General features: G+C 42.2%; 1 protein-coding gene across 1 annotated transcript in view; it reads right to left on the bottom strand.

The window, feature by feature from the left end:
* The window catches only part of dnajc10 (DnaJ heat shock protein family (Hsp40) member C10), a 45,904-nt gene extending 32,841 nt beyond the window's left edge, over window positions 1-13,063 (bottom strand). Inside the window, exons 1-6 of the mRNA XM_008115486.3 lie at window positions 12,926-13,063; window positions 7,188-7,534; window positions 5,852-6,017; window positions 5,079-5,129; window positions 1,637-1,719; window positions 39-170 (exon numbers count right to left, since the gene is read on the bottom strand). Of these exons, the coding sequence (XP_008113693.2) occupies window positions 39-170; window positions 1,637-1,719; window positions 5,079-5,129; window positions 5,852-6,017; window positions 7,188-7,394 (639 nt within the window). The 5' untranslated portion in view covers window positions 7,395-7,534; window positions 12,926-13,063. The remainder of the gene's footprint in view (window positions 1-38; window positions 171-1,636; window positions 1,720-5,078; window positions 5,130-5,851; window positions 6,018-7,187; window positions 7,535-12,925) is intronic.
* Between the last annotated feature and the right edge of the window lie 11,795 nt (window positions 13,064-24,858).

Here is a 24,858-nt window from a genome sequence, read left to right as displayed (position 1 = left end):
GGTGGCTATAGGATTAAGAAGAGCATTGGCTTACTTACCATTCCGGTTTTAAACACATACAGGCTTGGATAGCTATTAATTCCTTTCATGCGGCAGAGCATTCTGTTATCACCACAGTTGACAGCTCCAATACGTAATAATCCATCCATTTCTTTAGCAAATTCTCTCCACTGAAGATTGAAAAAGAAAAAGTTATTTTTTCTATTAAAAATGTGGCTCACTTTGGGAAACCTGCATTACAGAATTGTTAAATATTATGTCCCTTTTGAAATGCAATGCATCAGAATTCAATTTCATATCCACAGCTTGGTGGAAGGAAAATACTGGCTCACCTAGCACTCTTACCACTCCAGCGTAAACCAATTATCTATCCCCATATGGTATGAAGAGACAGCAGAAATATCTGGTCCAATTTCATTCAGAATTTGATAGTAATGACCAATAACGCTATGTAACATGATTTTTTCCCTGGGTTATAAATAACAGAATCACAGAATAATAGAGTTGGAAGAGACTATATGGGCCATCTAGTCCAACCCCCTGCCATGCAGGAAAGGCACAAAGTACCTTCAGCAATTCAGCCTCTGTTTAAAAGCTTCTATGGAAGCTGTTTAAAAGATCCCAAATGTCATTTCCTAATTGTTTCTATCTTTAAAATGTGGAAAAAAATTATTAAACCGCAAAACTTTTTACGGGACATCCTGCAGCACATTTTGCTATAGTTTTTCAATGAATATCTCATTGAGTCTCAACTAATTCAACATAGTTTGTGGCAGTCACAAAAACGAAGTTTCTGGAGTATAACAACTACTTTCAAAGTTAAGTGCCACACAATTATACAGGAAACATAACTTTCAAACTAGGAACAGAAAATTGTATAAATTTTGTTTCATAGTGCAATCAGAGGATCATGCATTGCTGAATAGGTAAAGGTAAAGGTTTTCCCCTGACATTAAGTCTAGTCGTATCCAACTCCGGGGATTAGTGCTCATCTTCATTTCTAAGCCAAAGAGCCAGTGTTGTCCGTAGACACCTCCAAGGTCATGTGTCTGGCATGACTCCATGGAGTGCTGTTATCTTCTCGCCGGAGCAGTATCTATTGATCTACTCACATTTGCATGTTTTCGAACTGATAGGTTGGCATAAGCTGGGCATAACAGTGGGAGCTCACCCTGCTCCCCGGATTTGAACCGCCAACTTATTTTATTTTGAAAAAATTAATTGGACTTTGGTGATTGCACTGGGGATTGAATTCAACCCTCTCAGACAGCATTGTGTGAAGTTGAGGTTGCCTTCATGCAACTCCTTATTTCCAGCCTTCCATCTCCAAACCTGTCAGGGCTAAATCAGCCCATGTTTAATTTTGTTCCAAAACACTTAGAGATGCACACCCACCATATGCAAAGAAAATAGGGTTGAACCCCAGAAACCCTGCTACAGCATGCCATTAGGGTAGGCAGAGTGCAGAGATGCCAATTCACTGCTCCACAACAAAAATATGATGCAGGTCTCTCATCCCATCCAACAATGGCCTTCGACTTTTCCCTTCAACGAGTCTCCATGCGCCCCTTTCACTGCCAAAGAAAACTGAGGTATAAATGATATGGTGGAAAAACAGAGACTAACTTATACTTACAGTTGGTGCCAAGTCATGGCAATGCGAGCATCGAGGGGAATAGAAATTGATAAACCACAATTCTCCAGAAGTAACAGCAGCATCTATTTTAAAGAGCAGAACAAGCATGTGGTTATTTTAACTATTCACCAATATAGACTAGAGGAGATGGGAATGGACTAGGTTGCTAGTAAGGCCCAAATTAGTTTTCTGTTTTGTAGGAGAAAAAGAGTTCTTCCATTCAGTCAACTCTTTAAGTTATCTGTGCTCTCAGAAAGAAGGTAAATGTGAAAGAGAACACATGTTCAATGAATAAACTGTCTCATTTTAAAAGGGCAGCGGCAGGTCAAAGCTGTATTATTTTATCTAATCTTTAGGGTTTTTTAAAAAAAATAATAATAATTGACTTCCAAATTTGATTCCAACTTATTTTAAAATTATGATCTATTGCACATCATTTCATGGACCAGGTAGGTACAAAAAATCAATAAAGACATTAAAGGCAGAAGGACTGACAAAGGAGACCTAGGCCCCTTCTACAATGCCATATAACATCCAGATTATCTGCTTTGAACTGGATTATATACCAGTGTAGACTCATATAGTCTAGTTAAAAGCAGATAATGTAGGTTATCTTCTGGATTATATGGCCATGTAGAAAGGGCCCTACTGTACTTCCTAAACAATGCTACTGGAATCAGTTGCTGTTGAGTTTATGTTTTTAATGATGGTTTATATGTTTTTATGTTGGTTATGCTTTGCAATGTACATGTATTTTATGGTGTTGTATTTTAATTTTGATCCACTGAGTTTGATCCCCATGTAAGCCACCCCAAGTCCCTTCAGGGAGATGGGGTGGAATATAAGGATAAACTAGTAGCAATTATTATTATTATTATTATTATTATTATTATTATTATTATTATTATTTAATGCCATACGTTGTGGTGTGGAATATGCGGCCCTCCAGATGTTTTTGGATTACTGCTTCCTTTATATCTGATAACTGGCTGCTAGGGGACTGATGGGAATTGGTGCCCCACGATGTCAAGACAAGGGCCAGGCTCTTGCTGTGGCTTTAAAAACAAGCAAGTAGTTCTGGCCATGGAGAATGGCTGACTGGTCACAGCAGTAAAAGGAACCTCCCTGTATTAAGGCAGCGAGCTTGAAATACTACTGACAAACATGATTACATTTATGTTTGACTTGTGAGTCCAGAATGGCACTTAGGCAGCCACAGCTAGAAGATTTGAGAAGGTGGATTCTGGTATGGCCTAGTAAGTTACCACGTTATTTAAACTACCAACTCAGATATGGCAAGACCAGCCTACACAACACTTTCCTTATCTCTGTTTTCATATTCCCAAATAAGGCACGTTTTCTCTATCCGAGGGCAGAGGAAAGAAATTAATCTTTCTGCAGTGAGAAAAAGGGCATTTGTGTAATGCCCGGAAATCAGCAGAAGGGAGTTTTGTGGGGGCGGACAGGTACTCTGGAGGAGGGGACCCTCAAGTAAGTACGTCACCATCGAATACAGAAAAAGAAATAAGAGGTTGGTTTAAGAATGAACTCTGAAACAGAATTGATGAGTGGAAGGAATTCTGGTTCTTTGCAGGTTTAATTCCATAGATTCAAAGACCCCCGCGATTGAAGGAATGGCTACCATTTCTGTTTCTAGTTGCCCAGCAACAGTTCTGCATCCCAACTTTCACACACTCCCTTGACAATTTAGCCATTGCTTTGAATACATATGCATACAGATGAAAACGATTTCAAATACCTACTATATTAAGGTATTTCTGTAGGAGGTAAGGGGAGAGACCAAAAGAGGGAATCAAGGAGGATTTATAGCTCAGCCGATAGTCAATGTGTTGTTAACGATAAAGTGCTGGACTTGGACTTGAGTGACTTGAGTTCAAATCTTTCAGTCATGAAGCCCTTTGGGTCTTTCAGTCGTTCTCCTTCTCTCTTTTTGTCAAGATCCAGATAAATTACCTTTTTTTCTTTAAAAAAAGAAGAAGCTAACTTGCATTCAAAGAGCTGTAGCAATGCTACCCTGCTTCCCCAAAATAAGACAGGGTCTTACATTATTTTTTGCTCCAAAGGATGCGTCAGGGCTTGTTTTCAGGGGCAGTCTTATTTTTCCAAATTGACTTTTAAAATGAACTATATCTAGGGCTGATTTTTGAAATAGAGCTTATATTTCGAGCATCCCCAGGAATGCTGAAAAATCATGACAGGTCTTATTTTCAGGGTAGGTCTTATTTTGGGGGAAACAGGGTAAGTATCAACAAGGTACACTACCTAATTAACTTTGAGATAGAATTATAACTGTAGAAACAAAAAAGCACCAAAAATCCTTTCGAAGGGAGTGACATACTTTCTCTATCCCACGACAGAGGAAGTTATATACGGTAGTTGTAAATACTTTATAAAGTTAAGATTGTTTTCAATTAGAGCATTATTATTTATGAACAGATGAGATGCTGCAATTAATGACCATAAAGTGCTGATATCATAAGAAGCAGAAAAACTAACGATGGCACCAAAGCCAGCTCTGGGAGAATTCATACTGTATGCACAGGCATGTTATCATCAGCAAGGTAAATACATTACAATCTGTAAATACCAAGGGCAAACACAAAAAGGAAATGCAAACACATGCCAGCACTTAGTTATCTTTTTCTGGGAGGAGAACTAAGAATTCAACCTGCTGGTCATGACCAACAGAGCCTATAAAGTCTAGGTCCAGGCTATCTGAAAGGCCATATCTCTTTATACCAGTGGTTCTCAACCTGTGGGTCTCCAGATGTTTTGGCCTTCAACTCCCAGAAATCCTAACAGCTGGTACAATGGCTGTGATTTCTGGGAGTTGTGGGCCAAAACACCCGGGGACCGACAGGTTGAGAACCACTGTTCTATACCAACGTGCTAGAAGGGAAGGTTTTTCCTCTCAATCCCACTACCATCACAGGTTTGCTTGGTGGGGACATGAGAGAAAATTGGGACCAAGAATACAGTTTTTTTCTTTCCAACTAAAAAAAGGCCCAATCAAAACATCTGAAGAGGCACAGAATTAGGGGGCGGATAAAGTATTTCCATGCTTTATTTAGACGCCTAATCCTTCTGTAGGAGGTGACCAGTCACAGCAACTGTTCAAGGCTGCAAAATGAAAGTTCGAAAAAGTCGGGTTTTAAAATGAACTTTCTCTCTCCTTGAGGAACCACTAAAATTCCACTGAGGCAAAAATAATGTGTGCCCTACAGTTTACAGTCAAATGATTCACTGAGTACAAATAAGATACTATCTTTGAACACTAAAATTCATTATTCCCTCTGGTTGACATTCAGCAACCTATGTTAACGTTTTATAATCTCAAGAAAAGAGTACGTGGCACCCATACTGCCCTCTGCGTAAATGATTTAAAAAATCCTGGGAAACAAGCCTGACTGCAGTGACTTACCAAATTCCCCTCTATCCAGTGTTACGATTTCAGGATCATCATCATAAATACCTGGTGAAGAAAAGACCAAGTCAGCATTAAAAAAAATCCACAGCTAATTAATATGGGGAATAATAATAAAAACGCCAGTCAGTACCTCACTATGCTTAACTAAGAGAGAACACACTATCTCTTCAGCAATATAATATACAATGATATATAATATATTATATTTACATATAATATTGATAGTATTATAATGAAATCATACTACTAATAATACAATATTATATATTATATATTACATGTAATATTGCTGATAATATTACAGTATAGTTCAATATAGTATTATATAATGCTAATATTGTGCTATGCTAATATAATAAATTGTATGTACATATAATTTGTAAGCCGCTCTGAGTCCCTTTCAGGATGAGAAGGGTGGGATATAAATGTAGTAAGTAAGTAAGTAAATAAATAAATTAATTTATACTTGCTGGTTACATGTCAAAGAGGAAAAAAAAGACTAGGACTGGTCCTGCACATTTGCAGGTTTGGAGGACTTAAGAGATTCCTAAAGAGAACATATTATTCAAATTCAAAAATAATTAAAAATAGAGAAAGTTGCAAATGTGGAGGGCTGACAGTATATTCTACCTTACAGTGACCACAAACCAGCAATAAGGCCCTTTAAACTCCATTTTTACTGTAGCCACTCTTTTCCCTGAAAGTGTATTAATACATGTATACAAAGCCATGGCAGGTCTTGTTCTATTGACAAGCGTGAATCTTACCAAAATCATAGCGATAGAAGTGCCAGCTTTCATATCGTCCTCCCTCCTGGTGATCCTCTAAACCTTTCTCCCCATATTTATCATATTTCTTTCGTAGATCTTCATCTTTTAATACTTCATAAGCCCTGTTTATTTTCAAAAAGTTGTCATGGGCTTCTGGATCATTCTGTAAGACAAAAAAAACCCCCCACAATTCGGTCTTAATATTGTAACATAATCTATTCAGTCTTGGAATCTTTGATTGTATTTATGAAATGCCAATGGACGTGTCTGCATGTACAGTATTTGGATTTTCAATTCAAAGATCACTTGAACCATATAGAACTACCTGTTCTTGGTGGCATCTCTACTGATAGGACCCTGCCTCTGCCAACCTTCTGGCAATCTCACAATTTCCCTTTAGGAATGACAGTTCGTCCACTCCATTCAGGCAAGCCTTCCAGTGTTTAGGAAGGGCATATTCGTGAGCAAATGGGAAAGCAAGGTGTAGAAATTCACCTTCAGCCCACCATGATTTCATCATCACTTCTCAGAATTCAAATTTAGTAGCAGAAATTATTACTAACACCAACATAAACTATTGTTGGGGCACCATATAATTTAGGGGTTTTGTAGCATAGAGCAGATCTGCAACCCATTAAATTAAACACAGGCTCCTTATCATTTAGAACACATATATACGGCAACAACCATTTCAATATTCTGTTTGGTTAGGACTGCAGAAACTAGGTTGTTGTTAATTATCTGTCTGGTAGATGACATTACACTCAGTAGGCAAAGGTAAAGGTTTTCCCCTGACATTAAGTCCAGTCATGTCCGACTCTGGGGGTTGGTGCTCATCTCCATTTCTAAGCCGAAGAGCCGGCATTGTCCATAGGCACCTCTAAGGTCACGTGGCCGGCATGACTGCATGGAGTGCCATTGCCTTCCTGCCAAAGCGGTACCTATTGATCTACTCACATTTGCATGTTTTTGAACTGCTAGGTTGGCAGAAGCTGGGGCTAACAGCGGGCTCTCACTCCGCTCCCCAGATTTGAACCTGCAACCTTTCGGTCCGCAAGTTCAGAAGCTCAGCACTTTAACATGCCGCGCCACCTATTATCATACAAAAACACTGATGATATTAACACTTCCCAGCTCAAAAAAACCCAAAAACAAACCACCAACAGCTGCTGAAGAAGCAAGCAACATGTTTTAAAAGTTGAAAACATTATACCAATCACCCATTACATTTCTCTAGTACTATACCATGGTACTTCCTATTTTTAGAAATCGAAAGAGTTCAGCACCTAAAACTTGCTGAAATGGAAAACATTTTAATGACAAGACGACCCACCTGATTCTTATCAGGGTGCAACTTTAATGCCAATTTTTTGAAAGCCTGCCTTATTTCTCTACTTGTTGCTTCTTTAGATATTCCAAGTAAACTGTAGTAGTCTTGATCAGGACTAACAAAGGCCAGGAGGCACATTAAAACTAAAGACACGAAGACAATTCTTTTCAGTTCTCTGATGCACTTCATTTCAGACAAGAGAGGCTCCATGATGAGTCCTTGGGTCAAATGCAACTAAAATAAGCCAATGGGCTTCACGATACTGTAGTCAAAAGGGTTGCATATATTTCTGAAGAGGCTTCACATAAGTTTTTTGCTGTCATAATCCAGAAGATGACATTCTCAAGCACCTATAAAAAGCAAACAAAAGCTTTCAGATTCTCTGTAATGTTGAGTAAAGTATTAGCCACTTAAACCACTACGTTTGCTGCCCTAGTCTCCAGTTTCTATTGATATCATACTTTCACCTACGTTGAGGGCTCCATATTTTTGGAACTGCTTCCCAGAACTCTCGCACACCATTTATCATGAAAATACAGTTTTTACCAGAAGTCTTTACTATGTCCCTCACCCCTTACCGCAGTTCCTATACTTTTTTCCATGAGAAGGGACACCCATGGCCCCCAGATGTTGGTCTCCAGTCAGTGGTCAAAGTTCAAAACTGATGGAAGTTGTAGTAAAACATCATCTTTGACAGAAATGGGCAAAATGTAGCCTGCAGGTTGTGTGCAGCTGAGATCTTTTTTTGGCAGAATTTCAAGGTTATTCAAAATTTGGGATACTTGGTTTTATCCCCACAAGACTTAGGTCTCTTCTACACTGCCATATAAAATCCAAATTATCTGATGAACTAGATTATATGGCACTATAGACTCATATAATCCAGTTCAAAGCAGATAATGTGGTTTATCTGTATTGATAATCTGCATTATATGGCAGTATAAAAGGGGCCTCATATAATCCAGTCCAAAGCAGGTGATGTGGATTATCAGATTTGATAATCTGGATTATATGGCAGTGTAGAAGGGGCCTAACAGTACCTCCAGGTCTGGGAGGAACTTTGGCTATGCTGCCATATTCTGGGACCCACATCAGCTTTTTAAAGGTTCCCAGGTTTCTGAACCATCCCGTAATTTCAACTCACATATATGGGAATTGCCACGTCCCCTTCTAGGCTAATAGAAGTGTGGGGTGGCGGGTGAGTGAGATTTAATTTGAATTGAGGCTGTGAATAGAAGAATTCCTCTTGTCTCCCTGTGCAGGATGAGCCTAACAAAAATGGCTCTAATGCAGCTGCTAGTAAGAAGAACCATAAATGTAAGGAGAGTCATGCTAGATCACACCAAAGCCGTGTTTAGTCAATAATTCTTCCTTCACTAAAGCCAACCTGGGAAACCCACTAGCAGGACACGAGTGCAACCATCCATTTCATGGATCCTACTAACTCAAAATATGCATTGCCTGCATATAGGAGGTTTACAAAATTCATTGCCTGCATAGGTAAAAGGTAAAGGTTTTCCCCTGACATTAAGTCCAGTCGTGACCGACTCTGGGGGTTGGTGCTCATCTCCATTTCTAAGCCGAAGAGCCGCCGTTGTCCATAGACACCTCCAAGGTCATGTGGCCGGCATGACTGCATGGAGCGCTGTTACCTTCCCGCCGGAGCGGTACCTATTGATCCACTCACATTTGCATGTTTTCGAACTGCTAGGTTGGCAGGAGCTGGGGCTAACGGCAGGCGCTCATTCTGCTCCCGGGATTTGAACCTGGCATCTTTTGGTTCGCAAGTTCAGCAGCTCAGCGCTTTAACGCACTGTGCCACCAGGAGCCCCTTGCCTCCATATAGGAGGTTAATAATAACCAATGATGGCCCTAAACCCAATGACTTTATCTAATCTCCTTTGAAAAGCAATGCAAGGTAGCAGCCAACACTATATTTTGTGGCTAAAAATTCCACAATGTAAAAAACGACAAACAGTCTAACCTTATCTAAGGGCATCTATAAAAGTGATTGGTGACTCCCGTGTCATTGGAATTCACTCCAGTTTTTAATACACTCTCTGCAGAAGCTCTCCAAGGTGCTATACTCTATTCCTAAAGCTTTAGTCCAGGGGTTCTCAAACTTTTTGAGCAGAAGGCCGATCCATGGTCCTTCAGAGAGTTGGAGGGGCCGGACTATAGTTTGAAAAAAAAAATACAAACAAATTCCTACGCACACTGCACATGTCTTATTTGTAGTGCAAAAAAGAAAGAAAGAAAGAAAAAAGAACAATTTTAACCAACATAACCCTATCAGGATTTCAATGGGAAGTGTGGGCCTGCTTCTGGCCAACGAGATAGTCAAGTTAAATAGGCTTGTTGTTGCTGTGTGCCTTCAACTCATTTTAGACTTAGATGAGCCTAAGTCTAAAACTGAGGGCGGGGGCCAGATAAATGACCTTGGAGGGTCGCATCTGGCCCACGGGCCTTAGTTTGGGGACCCCTGCTTCAGTCCTACAAATAGCATCTTTAAAGCTAGTAAAAACCTGGAATGGAATCCCCATCTGAAAGACATGGAACTCCAACCTTGGATTCATCAAGCCCTGCATGTCACATGATGCATTCTGCATACAAGTTGAATAGATAGGGTGAAAGTATACAAGGTGGCTTACGACATATTTGAAAGCCATAGGAATAAAACTATACAAAGCCATCAATAAAAATGTAACCATAAGAGTTATTTCAAATACAGCAATGTATAAAGAGCGCGCGCACACAATATCAGCATAATGAAATGCAACTTGTCGGAGATCTAGTTGCATAGTTCCCAGGAAATTGTACTATTGAAGGTTATCAGGTAATGTCCTGGATCACCAGGAAGCAAGTTACAAATGGCACACACAGCTATGATTTGCTTAATTACAAGAAAGTGCCAGCACAGGGGCATTGGAGGTTGCCAGCACCAGAAATGTTAATGGCCTATCAAATGATCAGAGCAATGAGGTGCCCCCATTTTAGTAATAATATCTCAAGCTCTGAAATCTATCTATTCACATACCTCTGAGTTGGACTCAGGCCCCTTCCACACAGCTGAATAAAATCCCACATTATTTGCTTTGAACTGGAATATATGGCTGTGTGGAAGGGCCCTCAGATCAAGACAGAAAACCCCACAATATCTGCTTTGAACTGGGATATCTGAGTCCACACTACCATATATTCCAGTTCAAAACAGATATTGTGGGATTTTATACAGGTGTGTGGAAGGGGCCTCAGATAATCCAGTTCAAAGCATCAATTGTCTGCGTTGATAATCTGGATTATATGGTAGTGTAGAAGGGGCCCCAGTAGCTATATAGAAACCAGTGTATAGAAACCAGATAGACACTCTATCCGCACCCCAGATATACCCCTATTCTTTATGTGTAGGGGCCCTTCCACACAGCTGAATAAAATCCCACATTTTCTGCTTTGAACTCAAATATATGGCAGTGTGGATTGAGATAACCCAGTTCCAAGAAGAAATTGTGGGATTTATTGCCTTGATGTTCTGGGTTATATGGCTGTGTGGAAGGGCCCTGGATTATATGGCAGTGTAACCACAGTCTTGAACTGGGTTACTGTGAGACTTTTGGGCTATATGGCCATGTTCCAGAAGCTTTCTCTCCTGATGTTTCGCCCACATCCATGGCAGGCATCCTCAGAGGTTGTAAGGTCTGTTGGAAACTAGGAAAGTGGGGTTTATATAGGTAAAGGTAAAGGTTTTCCCCTGACGTTAAGTCCAGCCGTGACCGACTCTGGGGGTTGGTGCTCATCTCCATTTCTAAGCCGAAGAGCCGGCGTTGTCTGTAGACACCACCAAGGTAATGTGGCCGGCATGACTGCATGGAGCGCCGTTACCTTCCCGGCATGACTGCATGGAGCGGTACCTATTGATCTACTCACATTTGCATGTTTTTGAAATGCTAGGTTGGCAGGAGCTGGGGCCAACAGTGGGCACTCATTCCGCTCCCAGGATTTGAACCTGGGACCTTTCGGTCTGCAAGTTCAGCAGCTCAGCGCTTTAACAAACTGCGCCACCACCACGGCCCTGGGGTTTATATATCTGTGGAATAATGCCCAGGGTGGGAGAAAGAACTCTTGTCTGTTGGAGGTAGATGTGGATGTTGTAAATGAACAAAATCTGGTTACAAGTACAGTAGAATCTCACTTATCCAAGCTAAACGGGCTGGCAGAACCTTGGATAAGCGAATATCTTGGATAATAAGGAGAAATTAAGGAAAAACCTATTAAACATCACATTAGGTTATAATTTTGACAAATTAAGCACCAAAACATCATGTTATACAACAAATTTGAGAGAAAAAGTAGTTCAATACGCAGTAATGTTATGTTGTAATTACTGTATTTACGAATTTAGCACCAAAATATCATGATACAGTAGAGTCTCACTTATCCAACATAAACGGGCCAGCAGAACGTTGGATAAGCGAATATGTTGGATAATAAGGAGGGATTAAGGAAAAGCCTATTAAACATCAAATTACGTTATGATTTTACAAATTAAGCACCAAAACATCATGTTATACAACAAATTTGACAGAAAAAGTAGTTCAATACGCAGCAATGCTATGTAGTAATTATTGTATTTACAAATTTAGCACCAGAATATCAGGATGTATTGAAAACACTGACTACAAAAATGCATTGGATAATCCAGTGTTGGATAAGCGAGTGTTGGATAAGTGAGACTCTACTGTATATTGAAAACATTGACTACAAAAATGCCTTGGATAATCCAGAACCTTGGATAAGCGAGTCTTGGATAAGTGAGACTCTACTGTATATTGAAAACATTGGCTACAAAAATGCCTTGGATAATCCAGAACCATGGATAAGCGAGTGTTGGATAAGCGAGACTCTACTGTATATTGAAAACATTGGCTACAAAAATGCCTTGGATAATCCAGAACCTTGGATAAGCGAGTCTTGGATAAGTGAGACCCTACTGTATATTGAAAACACTGACTACAAAAATGCCTTGGATAATCCAGAACCTTGGATAAGTGAGTCTTGGATAAGTGAGACTCTACTGTACTAAAAAAAACTCTAAAATCAGAACAGTAAATAAAGAACAACACCCTGAAAACAGAGAAATTCCAGACATGAAATAACCGGGGACAGCTAACACCTCCAAACAAAGGATTCTCCCAGACAGGAAGGAGCCAGGCCTTGAAGCCACAGGGCCATCAAATGCTAATCAAGGTGATTTATTACAACACCCACACCTGCCTCCAACAGACAAGAGTTCTTTTTCCCGCCCTGGACCTTCCACAGATATATAAACCCGCCTTGCCTGGTTTCCAACAGACCTCACAATCTGTGAGGATGCCTGCCACAGATGTGGGCGAAACGTCAGGAGGGAAAGCTCAAGACTCCCAGCAACCTAGTGATTCCGGCGCCAAAAGCCTTCGACAACATAAAGTCTTGAACCTTCCCTGCCCATGAGGGGAAACTACAAAGACCAGAGTTGCACAGCATGGAGCCAAACAACAGTCGAAGTGGCCACTCTTCTGCAGTGGGGGGATCTCACTCAGACGGGTGGGCTGAGTGAGAGTCATTCCTATTGGGAGAAGGCGGTTCGTCCCGCATTTGCAGGGGAGATGAAGGCAGGGAATAGTAGGCAAAGGCAAGGCTCAGGAGAGGAAGAAAGAAAAGGCTGCCCTTTTCCAAGGCCATAAGGGAGCAGAGAGGAGCCTTACCGGGAGCCTGAGCGGGTCCCTCCTGTGGGTAGCCGGCACAGAAGAGGAGGAGGAGCCAGGGCCGGGCCAAAGCGCGCAGGGCAGCCTGGGCTGCCAATGGAGGGAGGAGGAGGAGAAGAAGAGGAAGAAGGAAGGGAGAGGCCACGGATCCGGCTCCGAACCGGAGTCAGCGGAGGGCGGGAGGGGTTTGCTCTGTGTGTATATACATATTCATCTCTTTCTTTTCCCCTCTCGTTTCCCCTTCCAAGGCTGACGTGGCCTCCGCTCTTGCAGCCTAGTCGCCCAGGGAGAGGGATCGCTTCCAAGGCAGGGGGCGGAGCGCATCTGCACGCTGCAAGGAACGCAGTCTCGCCCCGCTTTAACTGCCCTGGCTCCACGCTCTAGAATTCCGAGGGACTGCAGTTTGGGGGAGGCCCCAGCCCTTGTCAAACTACAGCTCCCGGGATTCTTCAACACAGACAGGACCCATATCCCAGGGCCCTTCCACACAGCCCTATATCCCAGAATATCAAGGCAGAAAAAACATATGCTTTGGACTGGAACATAGGGCAGTGTGGACCCAGATAATCCAGTTCAAAGCAGATATTGTGGGTTTTTTCTGCCTTGATATTCTGGGATATAGGGCTATGTGGAAGGGCCCTGGGATATATGGCAGTATGGACTCAGATAACCCAGATCAAAGCAGATACAGTAGAGTCTCACTTATCCAAGCCTCGCTTATCCAAGCCTCTCGACTATCCAAGCCATTTTTGTAGTCAATGTTTTCAATATACAGTGGAGTCTCACTTATCCAAGCTAAACGGGCCGGCAGAAGCTTGGATAAGTGAATATCTTGGATAATAAGGAGGGATTAAAGAAAAGCTATTAAACATCAAATTAGGTTATGATTTTACAAATTAAGCACCAAAACTTCATGTTATACAACAAATTGGACAGAAAAGGTAGTTCAATACACAGTAATGTTATATTGTAATTACTGTATTTACGAATTTAGCACCAAAATATCACGATATATTGAAAACATTGACTACAAAAATGGCTTGGATTATCCAGAGGCTTGGATAAGCGAGGCTTGGATAAGTGAGACTCTACTGTATCATGATATTTTGGTGCTAAATTCGTAAATACAGTAATTACTACATAACATTACTGCACATTGAACTACTTTTTCTGTCAAATTTGTTTTATAACATGATGTTTTGGTGCTTAATTTATAAAATCATAACTTAATTTGATGTTTAATTGGCTTTTCCTTAATTCCTCCTTATTATCCAAGATATTCGCTTAACCAAGCTTCTGCCGGCCCGTTTAGCTTGGATAAGTGAGATTCTACTGTATTGTGTGATTGTGTTGTCGAAGGCTTTCATGGCCGGGATCAAAGGGTTGTTGTATTTCTGCCATTTCAGTATGTCTTTCGTGCTGTATGGCCATTTTCCAGAAATATTCCCTCCTGACGTTTCGCCCACATCTATGGCAGGCATCCTCAGAGGTTGTGAGGTCTGTTGGAAACTAGGCAAGTGAGGTTTATTTATCTGTGGAAAGTCCAGGGTGTGAGAGGAAGAAAAAAAAAACTTCACCTCCTCCAAGGTGAACTAAATGACCTAAACTGTGCTCTACAATGGATACTTCACAGACATCAGAAGAGCTGTAAGGCCAAGAACAAGCCATGAGAGTCAAGACAAAGATCCACCCAGAGGAAAGGTGTTCTTACCAAACATCAAGGGAACCACTGACCGCATAGGCAAACTGATGAAGAAGCACAACCTACAAACCATCTACAGACCCACAAAGAAAATCCAACAAATGCTACGGTCAGCAAAAGACAAGAGGGATCCTCTCTCCTCTGCAGGAGTCTACCGGATACCATGCAGCTGTGGACAAGTGTACATAGGGACCACCAAACGCAGCGCCCAAACACGAGTCAAAGAACACGAAAGGCACTGCAGAGTAACTCAACCAGAGAAATCAGCCATAGCAGAGCACTTGATGAACCAGCCTGGACACAGTATATTATTTGAGAACACAGAAATGCTTGACCACTCCAACAACTATCATGTCAGACTACACAGAGAAGCCATTAAAATTGACAAGCATGTGGACAACTTCAACAGAAAGGAGGAAACCATGAAAATGAACAAAATCGGGGTACCAGTATTAAAAAATTCAAAAATCAGAACAGTAAGTGGGGGACTACACCCTGAAAAACAGAAGAGTTCCAGGGGCATCTGATGACTCTGATCAGAGGATGCCCCCAGGCAAAAAAGACAGGAAGATGAAGCTTTTTCAGTGCTAATTAGGGTGATTAACTGCAACATTAACACTGGCCTACAATTGACAAAGAGGTTTTTTTTCCCTCTCACACCCTGGACTTTCCACAGATAAATAAACCTCACTTGCCTAGTTTCCAACAGACCTCACAACTTCTGAGGATGCCTGCCATAGATGCGGGCGAAACGTCAGGAGGGAATACTTCTGGAACATGGCCATACAGCCCGAAAGACATACAACAACCCTATTGTGTGATTATCACCTTGCCGTGGTGAGGGGGCTTGCGTGTTCCAGTGAACCTGCGGGCACAACCACAGGAGTCACACACTCCCAGGAGTGGCCACAGGGGAGGATCCAGACCAAGAACAATCCGAAGACCCAAAGACCTCAACGGCAGAGCAGGCAGAGGATAACATGATACATGTTACAATGGCTGTGAAGGCGGAAGAAGGCTGCAACAGACTGAGAAGCCACTCTCGTGTTAATCACACCACTGCTGGGACCTCAATCTGTGAAGACTGTGTGTTGACCGGCCATGCACCGACCTCCACACATTAAAAAAAATCACGTACAGGCATCTTCCAAGAAATGGAGGACCATCATCCCTGAACTACGAGGGATCGCCTAAGAAGAAGATTGTGTGATTTTCTGCCTTGATGTTCTGGGTTATATGGCTGTGAGGAAGAGTTCACAGACAGCCCCCATATCCCAGGATCTGATCCCAGGTTTTCTGCTTGAAACTTTATTATATGAGTTGTCGAAGGCTTTGATGGACTAGTGAGCAGCTGGGTATTATTTCCTGGAGGATGGACTGGTTGGATCTTCTTGTGGTCCAAGGCACTCTCAGGATTTTCCTTCAACATCAGGGTTCAAAAGCATCTCTCTTCCTTCGCTCAGCCTTCTTTAGCAATATACTATATACAGTGGACTCTCACTTATCCAACACTCGCATATCCAAAGTTCTGGATTATCCAACACATTTTTGTAGTCAATATTTTCAATACATTGTGATATTTTGGTGCTAAATTCATAAATATAGTAATTACTACATAGCATTACTGCTTATTGAACTACTTTTTCTGTCAAATTTGTTTTTAAAAATGATGTTTTGGTGCTTAATTTGTAAAATCATAACCTAATTTGATGTCTAATAGGCTTTTCCTTAATTCCTCCTTATTATCCAACATATTCGCTTATCCAACGTTCTGCCGGCCTGTTTATGTTGGATGAGTGAGACTACTGTACAGTGTGTGTGTGTGTGTGTGTGTATCTCTGTGTGTGTGTATCTCTGTGTGTATCCATGAGGTATGCTAAACAAGCTAGCCCCACTACGTTTGGCAACTTAAAATATAAGAACACTAACTGGATGAACCTATGAATTGGCAAATGCCTTAAAAAGTCACAAAGTTGACCACAAAGAGTCAGGCCAGGAACACTGGTGAAGAATACAAGTTATACTTTCATGGTACGAACACAAAAAGAAATGGATTGGTTTATCACTGAAAATGCAGGAAGCAAGACTATGGTGGCACAGTCATGAGAAGAGAACCAACATCAGCACAAACATTTAGAGACTGCAGGACGGCGACCACGTGCACGGGCAAAGAAAGAGTGGATGGACACCATCAACGAAAACGTGTGCTTCCAACCCGAGACCTGAGAATGCCTAAAACAACACATATATATAAGCTTTGGGCCCCTTCTATACAGCTGTATAAAATCCTCATTATGTCCTTTGAACTGAATTATATGGCACTAGCTGTGCCTGGCCACGCGTTGCTGTGGCTTATGGAAATCCTTTGTTGGCCAGGTGGAATAGCAGTGAATAGCCTTGCAGTCTCAAAGCCTGGCCGTTTTCTGAAGTAGCTGGAGCTTTTTGTTGTATGAACGTAGAGGCATGGATGAGGGGTTGTGCTGCCAAGTTTAGTGTTTCTGGGATGTGTAGTTTTGTTGTTTTGTCCTAGGCAGAAATTTCATTACCCTTTTATATATATAGATTGTAGACTCAGATAATCCAGTTCAAATTGGATAATGTGGATTATCTGCCTTGATATTCTAGATTATATGGCAGTGTAGAAGGATAGCATGGGGAAGGGTTAACACCCCTGTGGTGTTTGCTTTGCTGTCTGCCCCTCTTCAAAAGATTTCACCTCACTTTTTGTCCCTGTGATAATTGGATGCTGAAAAATTTGGCTTGTGGAAACAAGGATTAGTGAGAAAGCTTCAATGGAGACACCTTTTCCCCATGATAATAACTTTTCCAGAAGTGAATTTCCCTTTTGAGGGGCAGATTTTTCTCACTTCCTATTGTCTCAGCCCCACTCTTAACTATTATTATTATTTCATGTCAAAAGCATTGCATAAATACGTATAAACCCAATAAAAGTAGAGGGAACACAAGTGGATAAATTTTTTGACCAAAAACAACAGCGACCGCATTATCTGTAGTTTTAAACAATTCTGTGCATGAGGCAGGGCATTGTGGACACACATACATATGGGGAATTGTTTGTTCTGCTCCACAGTGATACAAGGTGGAGGATTCTTCTAGGTCAGTAGTTCTCAACCTGTGGGTGCCCAGGTGTTTTGGCCTACAACTCCCAGAAATCCCAGCCAGTTTACCAGTTGAAGGCCAAATTATCTGGGGACCCACAGGCTGAGAGAACCATTGTTCTAGGTAGTGCCCAGAAGAGTTGTTTGTCAGTTGGATGCTTGTAACTTGTGGACAGCCTGTACTCTAGTTTCTCCGTAAGCAGTACTTCATTTTCTTTGCTCTAATATTGGATACCAAGAGCTTCAGAAAGCCCCAAACCCAAGTCTATTGGCTGCCTTTCTGCTCTGAGGCTAGCCTTGCCATTAGGCATCCTGAGATAGCTGTCATGAAAGGCCACTTGGACATAATGAATGGGAAGCTTTTTCTTTCCCTCAGGCAGTAAAATAACTTGGGCTGCTGTTGCCTTTGCCCAACCCAGTTTCAAGGATTAAGTTGTTTCCTGTTACTCCACCTTTTTGTTCCACACTCTGCCTTTCAACAAACAGTCCTGCTCAGGTCTTGTGGACTCAGGGCAGCCATGGCTTTCTCGATTGAGTCTATCCGATGGAGATGAGATCGTCCTCTTTTTAGACTGCCTTCTCCCTTACCAAACTTTCTGGATTTTTCTTCGGAATCATGCCTTCTTATCATATCGTCAAGGTATGACAATCTCAATTTTGTCATCTTGGGAAAGCATTGGTAAAGGTAAACTTTTCTCCTGATGTCAAGTCCAGTCATGTCTAACTCTGGGGGTTGGTGCTCATCTCCATTGCTAAGCCAAAGAGCCAGTGTTGTTCATAGACACCTCCAAGGTCATTTGGCCGGCATGACTGCATGGAGCGCCGTTACCTTCCCGCCGGAGCGGTACCTATTGATCTACTCACATTGGCATGTTTTCAAACTGCTAGGTTGGCAGAAGCTGGAGCTAACAGCGGGCGCTCATTGCGCTCCCCGGATTTGAACCTGGTACCTTTTGGTCTGCAAGTTCAGCAGCTCAGTGCTTTAACACACTTTGCTACCGGGGCTTCCAGTGGGAAAGCATACTTGAGCAAAATTCCCCTTGGTTTGTGATTTTAAAAAACCCAAGCCTGTCCCACTGCTTCTTAGGCCCCTTCTACTCTGCTATATAATCCAGTTCAAAGCAGCAGTTCTGGATTTTATATGGCAGTGTAGATGGGGCCTTAAACTGTGGGTCTCACCCCCAAATGGGGTCCCTTTAGCTCAGTGTTGCGGCCCTGAAAAATCTGACAGCTGCAAAGGTTTAGTGGCTGCTTTAGAGATTGGCATGAACCTGTCGTGCAAGTTGCTTCATCTGTACTGCAGAAAAAGGTAAATCAACCAGTTTAGCAAGCCTTGCAAATACTCATTTATTATCAGCAAATGTTTGATTTTTATAAGGTAAAAAGTAAAGGTTTTCACATGACATTAAGTCTAGTCATGTCCGACTCTGGGGGTTGGTGCTCATCTCCATTTCTAAGCCGAAGAGCCAGCATTGTCCGTAGACACCTCCAAGGAAGGTAATGACTGCATGGAGCACCATTACCTTCCCGCCGAAGCGGTACCTATTGATCTACTCAAATTTGCATGTTTTCAAACTGCTAGGTTGGCAGAAGCTGGGGTTAAGAGCAGGAGCTCACTCCGCTCCCCGGATTCAAACTGCCGACCTTTCAGTCAGCAAGTTCAGCAGCTCAGTGGTTCAATCTGCTGCGCCACCGGGGTTCCCATTGTTTTTGGGTTTTTTTTAATTTTTATACTTATTTTATATACAAATATACCTGGGGTCATGCAAAAACTTCTTGGGCCAAAAGCGGTCACGAATGGAAAATTTAAGCAGCTCTGGTTTAGCCTACAGTCTCCAGATCCTTGCAAAAGTTCTGCTTAGTCACACTTAGGCCCCTTCTACACGGCCATAGATGATCTCTCCCAGTGGTTTCGTTAAATGTTAAAAAGTGTTGGGGATAGTATGGCCCCTTGTGGGATGCCACATAATGCCCCCTATTTGAGGAGCAGCCATCCCCAAGAACCACTATCTAGAACTTGTCTGAGAGATACGACTGAAATCACTGAAACACATTGCCTCCAATTCCCAGGTGTTCCATGGTTATCATGGTCAATCTATATGTATAAAAGAGTGATGGCATCACGGCGACTCACAAAACAACAAAAGTACAGGCCCCGCAACCTCGAAATTTGACAACACAACCCATCATCCATGCCTCCAGGTTGATACGACAAAAAGAAAAGAAAAACAAAGTCCTAATGAGAGGGAGAGCAATAATTTTTTTTTATCCAATTGCTGCCAGTTTAGAGGGCTAATCTCTGTCCACTTCGTCTCCTAGCAACCAACTCCTAGCAAGCCAAGGGACAGCCAGGGTTCAGTTAGGGGACAGGCAGACTTAGGCTATCTAATTTGCACTGGATTATATAGCAGTGTAGACTCAAGGCCCTTCCACACAGCTATATAACCCATTTATAATCTTATATTATCTGCTTTGCACTGGATTATCTTGACTCCACATTTCCATATAATCCACTTCAGTGGGCATTTTATACAGCTGTGAAGAAGGGGCCTCATATAATCCAGTTCGAAGCAGATAATATAAGATTATCAATATACAGTAGAGTCTCACTTATCCAACATAAACAGGCCAGCAGGATAAGTGAATATGTTGGATAATAAGAAGGGATTAAGGAAAAGCCTATTAAACATCAAATTAGGTAATCATTATACAAATTAAGCACCAAAACATCATATTATACAACAAATTTGACAGAAAAAGTAGTTCCATGCGCAGTAATGCTATGTAGTAATTACAGTAGAGTCTCACTTATCCAACACTCGCTTATCCAATGTTCTGGATTATCCAATGCATTTTTGTAGTCAATGTTTTCAATATATCGTGGTATTTTGGTGCTAAATTCATAAATACAGTAATTACTACATAGCATTACTGTGTATTGAACTACTTTTTCTGCCAAATTTGTTGTCTAACATGATATTTTGGTGCTTCATTTGTAACCTAATTTGATGTTTAATAGGCTTTTCCTTAATGCCTCCTTATTATCCAACATATTCGCTTATCCAATATTCTGCCAGCCCGTTTATGTTGGATAAGTGAGACTCTACTGTACTGTGTTTACAAATTTACCACTAAAATATCACAATGAATTTAAAACACTGACTACAAAAACATTGATTATGAAAAGGCAGACTGCGTTGGATAATCCAGAACATTGTATAAGTGAATGTTGGATAAGTGAGATTCTACTTTAATATGAAATAATTACTGGGATAGAATAATGCAGAACAATATCATCTCTAAAACCAGGACGGTAAATAAACAGGGGAATTCCACACAGGAAACAATCAGGGCCAGCTAACACCTCCCAACAAAGTATTCCCATCATCAAAGTCTGGCAAATCCTCTGTTTTCTCAGGGCCACAGACAGTAGAAGCACATAAAATATCGCAAACAACACCACTCTGAAAACAAGGGAATTCCAAACAGGAAAGAATCAGGGCCAGCTAACACCTCCCAACAAAAAATTCACCCAGGGAGGAAACAGCCAGGCTTTAAAGCTGCATTACATCCTAATCATTTTCCTAATTGCAGCATTCATACTTGCATCCAACAGGAAAAAAAACCATTCAGAAATATTGTATATTCAAAACCTTTAGGAAATAATATCCCCTGATGGCGCAGTGTGTTAAAGCGCTGAGCTGCTGAACTTCTGGACCGAAAGGCCACAGGTTTGAATTGGGGGAGCGGAGAGAGCCCCCACTGTTAGCCCCAGCCTCTGCCAACCCAGAAGTTCAAAAACATGCAAATGTGAGTGCATCAATAGGTACTGCTCCGGCAGGAAGGTAACACCGCTCCATGCAGTCATCCAACATGACCTTGGAGGAGTCTACGGACAACGCCGGCTCTTCGGCTTAGAAATGGAGATGAGCACCAACCCCCAGAGTCAGACATGACTGGACTTAATGTCAGGGGAAAACCTTTACCCTTTACCTTAACTACCACCAATTCCTCAATGCTTTATTTCCCATACCACCATATTTCGCCACAGCAACGCGTGGCCGGGCACAGCTAGTATTATCTAAAGCCACTGAGAGATCTAGAATCACCAATAGCAGCATTTCTCAACCTGGTGGTCGGGACCCCTGGGGAGGGTCAGGAGGGGGTGTCAGAGGGGTCCCCAAAGACCCCTCTGACAAATGACAAAATGATTCCCCTCAACCCCACTAGTATTCAGATTTGGGCATATGAGGTAATTGTGCCAAATTCCAGATGCATAGTCATTTGGGTTCACAGTGCTCTCCGGAGATAGATGAACTACATCTCCCCTAAATCACTGTCAATTCCTCCAAACCCCTCCAGTGTTGGTCATGGGAGTTCTGTGTGGAAAGTTTGGCCCAATTCTATCATTAGTAGGGTTCAAGGGATTCTTTGATTGTAGGTGAACTGTAAATCCCAGTAACTACGATTCCCAAATGTCAAGGTCTATTTTCCACCAGTGATCACATTTGGGCATATTGAGTCTTCGTGGCAAGTTTGATCCAGATCCATCATTGTTTGAGGCCACAGGGCTCTCTGGATGTAGGTGAACTACAGCTCCAAAACTCAAGGTCAATGCCTACCAACCCCTTCCAGTATTTTCTGTTGGTCATGGGAGTTCTGTGTGCCAAGCTTGGTTCAATTCCATCATTGGTGGAGTTCAGAAAGCTCTTTGATTGTAGCAACTACAATAGTAGTTGATCCCAGCAACTACAACTTCCAAATGACAAAATCAAACCCACCAGTATTCAAATTTGGGCATATCGAGTATTTGTGCCAAATTTGGTCTGGTAAATGAAAATATATTCTGCATATCAGATATTTACACTATAATTATGTTATCGACCGCGTTTTAGGGGATCGGGCCCTTAAGGAGAGACCCGACCCGGTCCAGAGGGAACGGACCTTGGCGAAGCCAAAAGGAGAATATAAGCCGCAATACAACCTGAAGCCTGAAATGAAGAAGGTTCGCCAAAGTTGAAGGAAAATCCGCCAAGGAGTCTTTATTGAGCGATTCAGCTGAAAAGGACGCTAATAGCGATCATTCAATCTACTAGCGTAACATATGTTTCAAATAAAGCCATATTTATACAATGTTTCGGTCTGACAGCCCTTTGAATTTCCCGCCCCGCTCCCCCGCCCATCTGATCGCGGATAGGCTGGGAGGTTGAACGAGGCGGGCTTTCGTTTCCCGCCTTGCTCTGCTGGCCCAATGGGGAGCCGCTTTTTGTCCCCACTCGGGCCAATCAGAGAGGAGGAGGCGGGAGCTATTGAAACAATGAAGTGACCGGACAGGAAATATCAGATTAATCCTGGCCCGGCCGATTTCTAAAGGAATTAATGGCACCCATCAAGGATGTCCGGGGTCCTGTCATGTTCACAGGTTTTTAGATATGTCTTGGGGTGTCAGACGGGAAGTAAAGAAGGGTGGTGATGAGCCGTCATTGACGGGCCCCCCCAGGGTGCCTTCCTGAGGCGTCCTGGCCTGGGATATGACAATGTTTGCCTTGGGGTCGAATCACCTTTAGGAATTTGGTGACTCAAGCCCTATATTGTCCATGCGATCGGAATGAGATTGGATTAAACTGTGGCAGATTATCCTTTTGTTTTTGGGAAGGGAGGTCTGGGTCATGGGGGCTAGGGTTCACGTTGGGGTCATAATATTTCCCATTTGATTCCATGATTTGACAATTATATGGGATAAAATGAAAATTAAAATAAAGTTGGAACATAAACCCAGCTGGGAAAAACACATATTTTCCGGGGATCCCAAAGAGTACAAATACATATAGGCAGATAGACGGATTTCAAGGAAGTAAGGGGGAAATCCATAGAGGGGGGTTACATTGCATAAAGGGGAATCATGGATGATATAAACAATTGAAAACATTTGATAAGAACGAGGTTTACAACATCTGGGGAACCCAATATGGAAAGTCATAGGAGTGGAGTTCTAGCAGCATGATTTCACAATTCATGAAGTTAGCCCAACGATTAGAAGTTCATACAACAGTGAGTCATGAGAGTGTCCAAGTACATAGAATATGAAAATTCACAGATACATGAGGAAAAAGAGTTCATAAGGAATTCATAGAGATGGCATGGGGAAGGGGCACATGTGGGTTGTAGTCTTTGGAAGTATAAGATTTCATAAGTCCAGGGATAGGTCTGGGGAAGAGTGTTCTTCTCCTTCATAAAATTATGAAGGTATGAATGAAACGTGGAGGGCATCCGTCCGGGCACCCCCTGGCAGCTGTAGAGAGGGTAAGGGTTCTTGGAGAACTATGTTTCCCCAGCGAGAGAGCGATCCCCCCATCCCCAGTTCACAGAAAGGGGCTAGGGATCTCTTAAAACCATTCCGCGGGCCGCGGGGAGAGGAAAGTCCGGGATAAGGCTAGAGGAGGGCAGTTGGTCCCGTTTGACAGTCAGCTGTTGAGGTGCCGAAAACTGGACCGATTCCGGTTCCGCTGGTTGTCTTCGAGTCAGGAGCCTTAGAAAGGGTTAGGACTAAAAGAGGAGCGTTCTAGGGGTAATTTTGATAGAGATATGAGCCGATTTGTATCGTCCGCCATATTAATCTATGGCGGAGAAACCTCAGCCGGAGTTAAAGGGACGGGAGAGAGAGAGAAATTGCATGCAAAGGAAGGAGTCAGAGAAAGATACAAAATAACCAGATAGAGAGTGTTATTGTTAAAATAAATGCTACTTTTATTGGGGGATTTTGTTACATAGTTCAGGGAAGGGGAAAGTGAAATAAAAAAGATCTCTTAATAATAGTCTGCTGCGGTCCCGTTCCGTTCCTTTGGTGAGCGATCCGCGGAACTCTCCGCTGCGTTTTCAAATCAATTTGAAAGCCGGGGTGACGGTCATCAATTAGAACAGTAGCAAAATTGCAGGTATGAAGTAGAAACAAAAATAATTTTATGGTTGGAGGTCACCATAACATGAGGAACTGTATTAAGGGGTCACGGCATTAGGAAGGTTGAGAACCACTGACCAACAGGGATACATTCCCTTGTCAGTGTTAAGATGGAGATTATCCACTCCAGCTCTGGAAGTTGGAGGCTCAGACA

This window comes from Anolis carolinensis, chromosome 1, assembly GCF_035594765.1.
Source record: "Anolis carolinensis isolate JA03-04 chromosome 1, rAnoCar3.1.pri, whole genome shotgun sequence".
NCBI lineage: Eukaryota > Metazoa > Chordata > Lepidosauria > Squamata > Dactyloidae > Anolis > Anolis carolinensis.
Note: the sequence above shows the minus strand (reverse complement) of the source record. Positions and strands in the feature narration are given on the sequence as shown.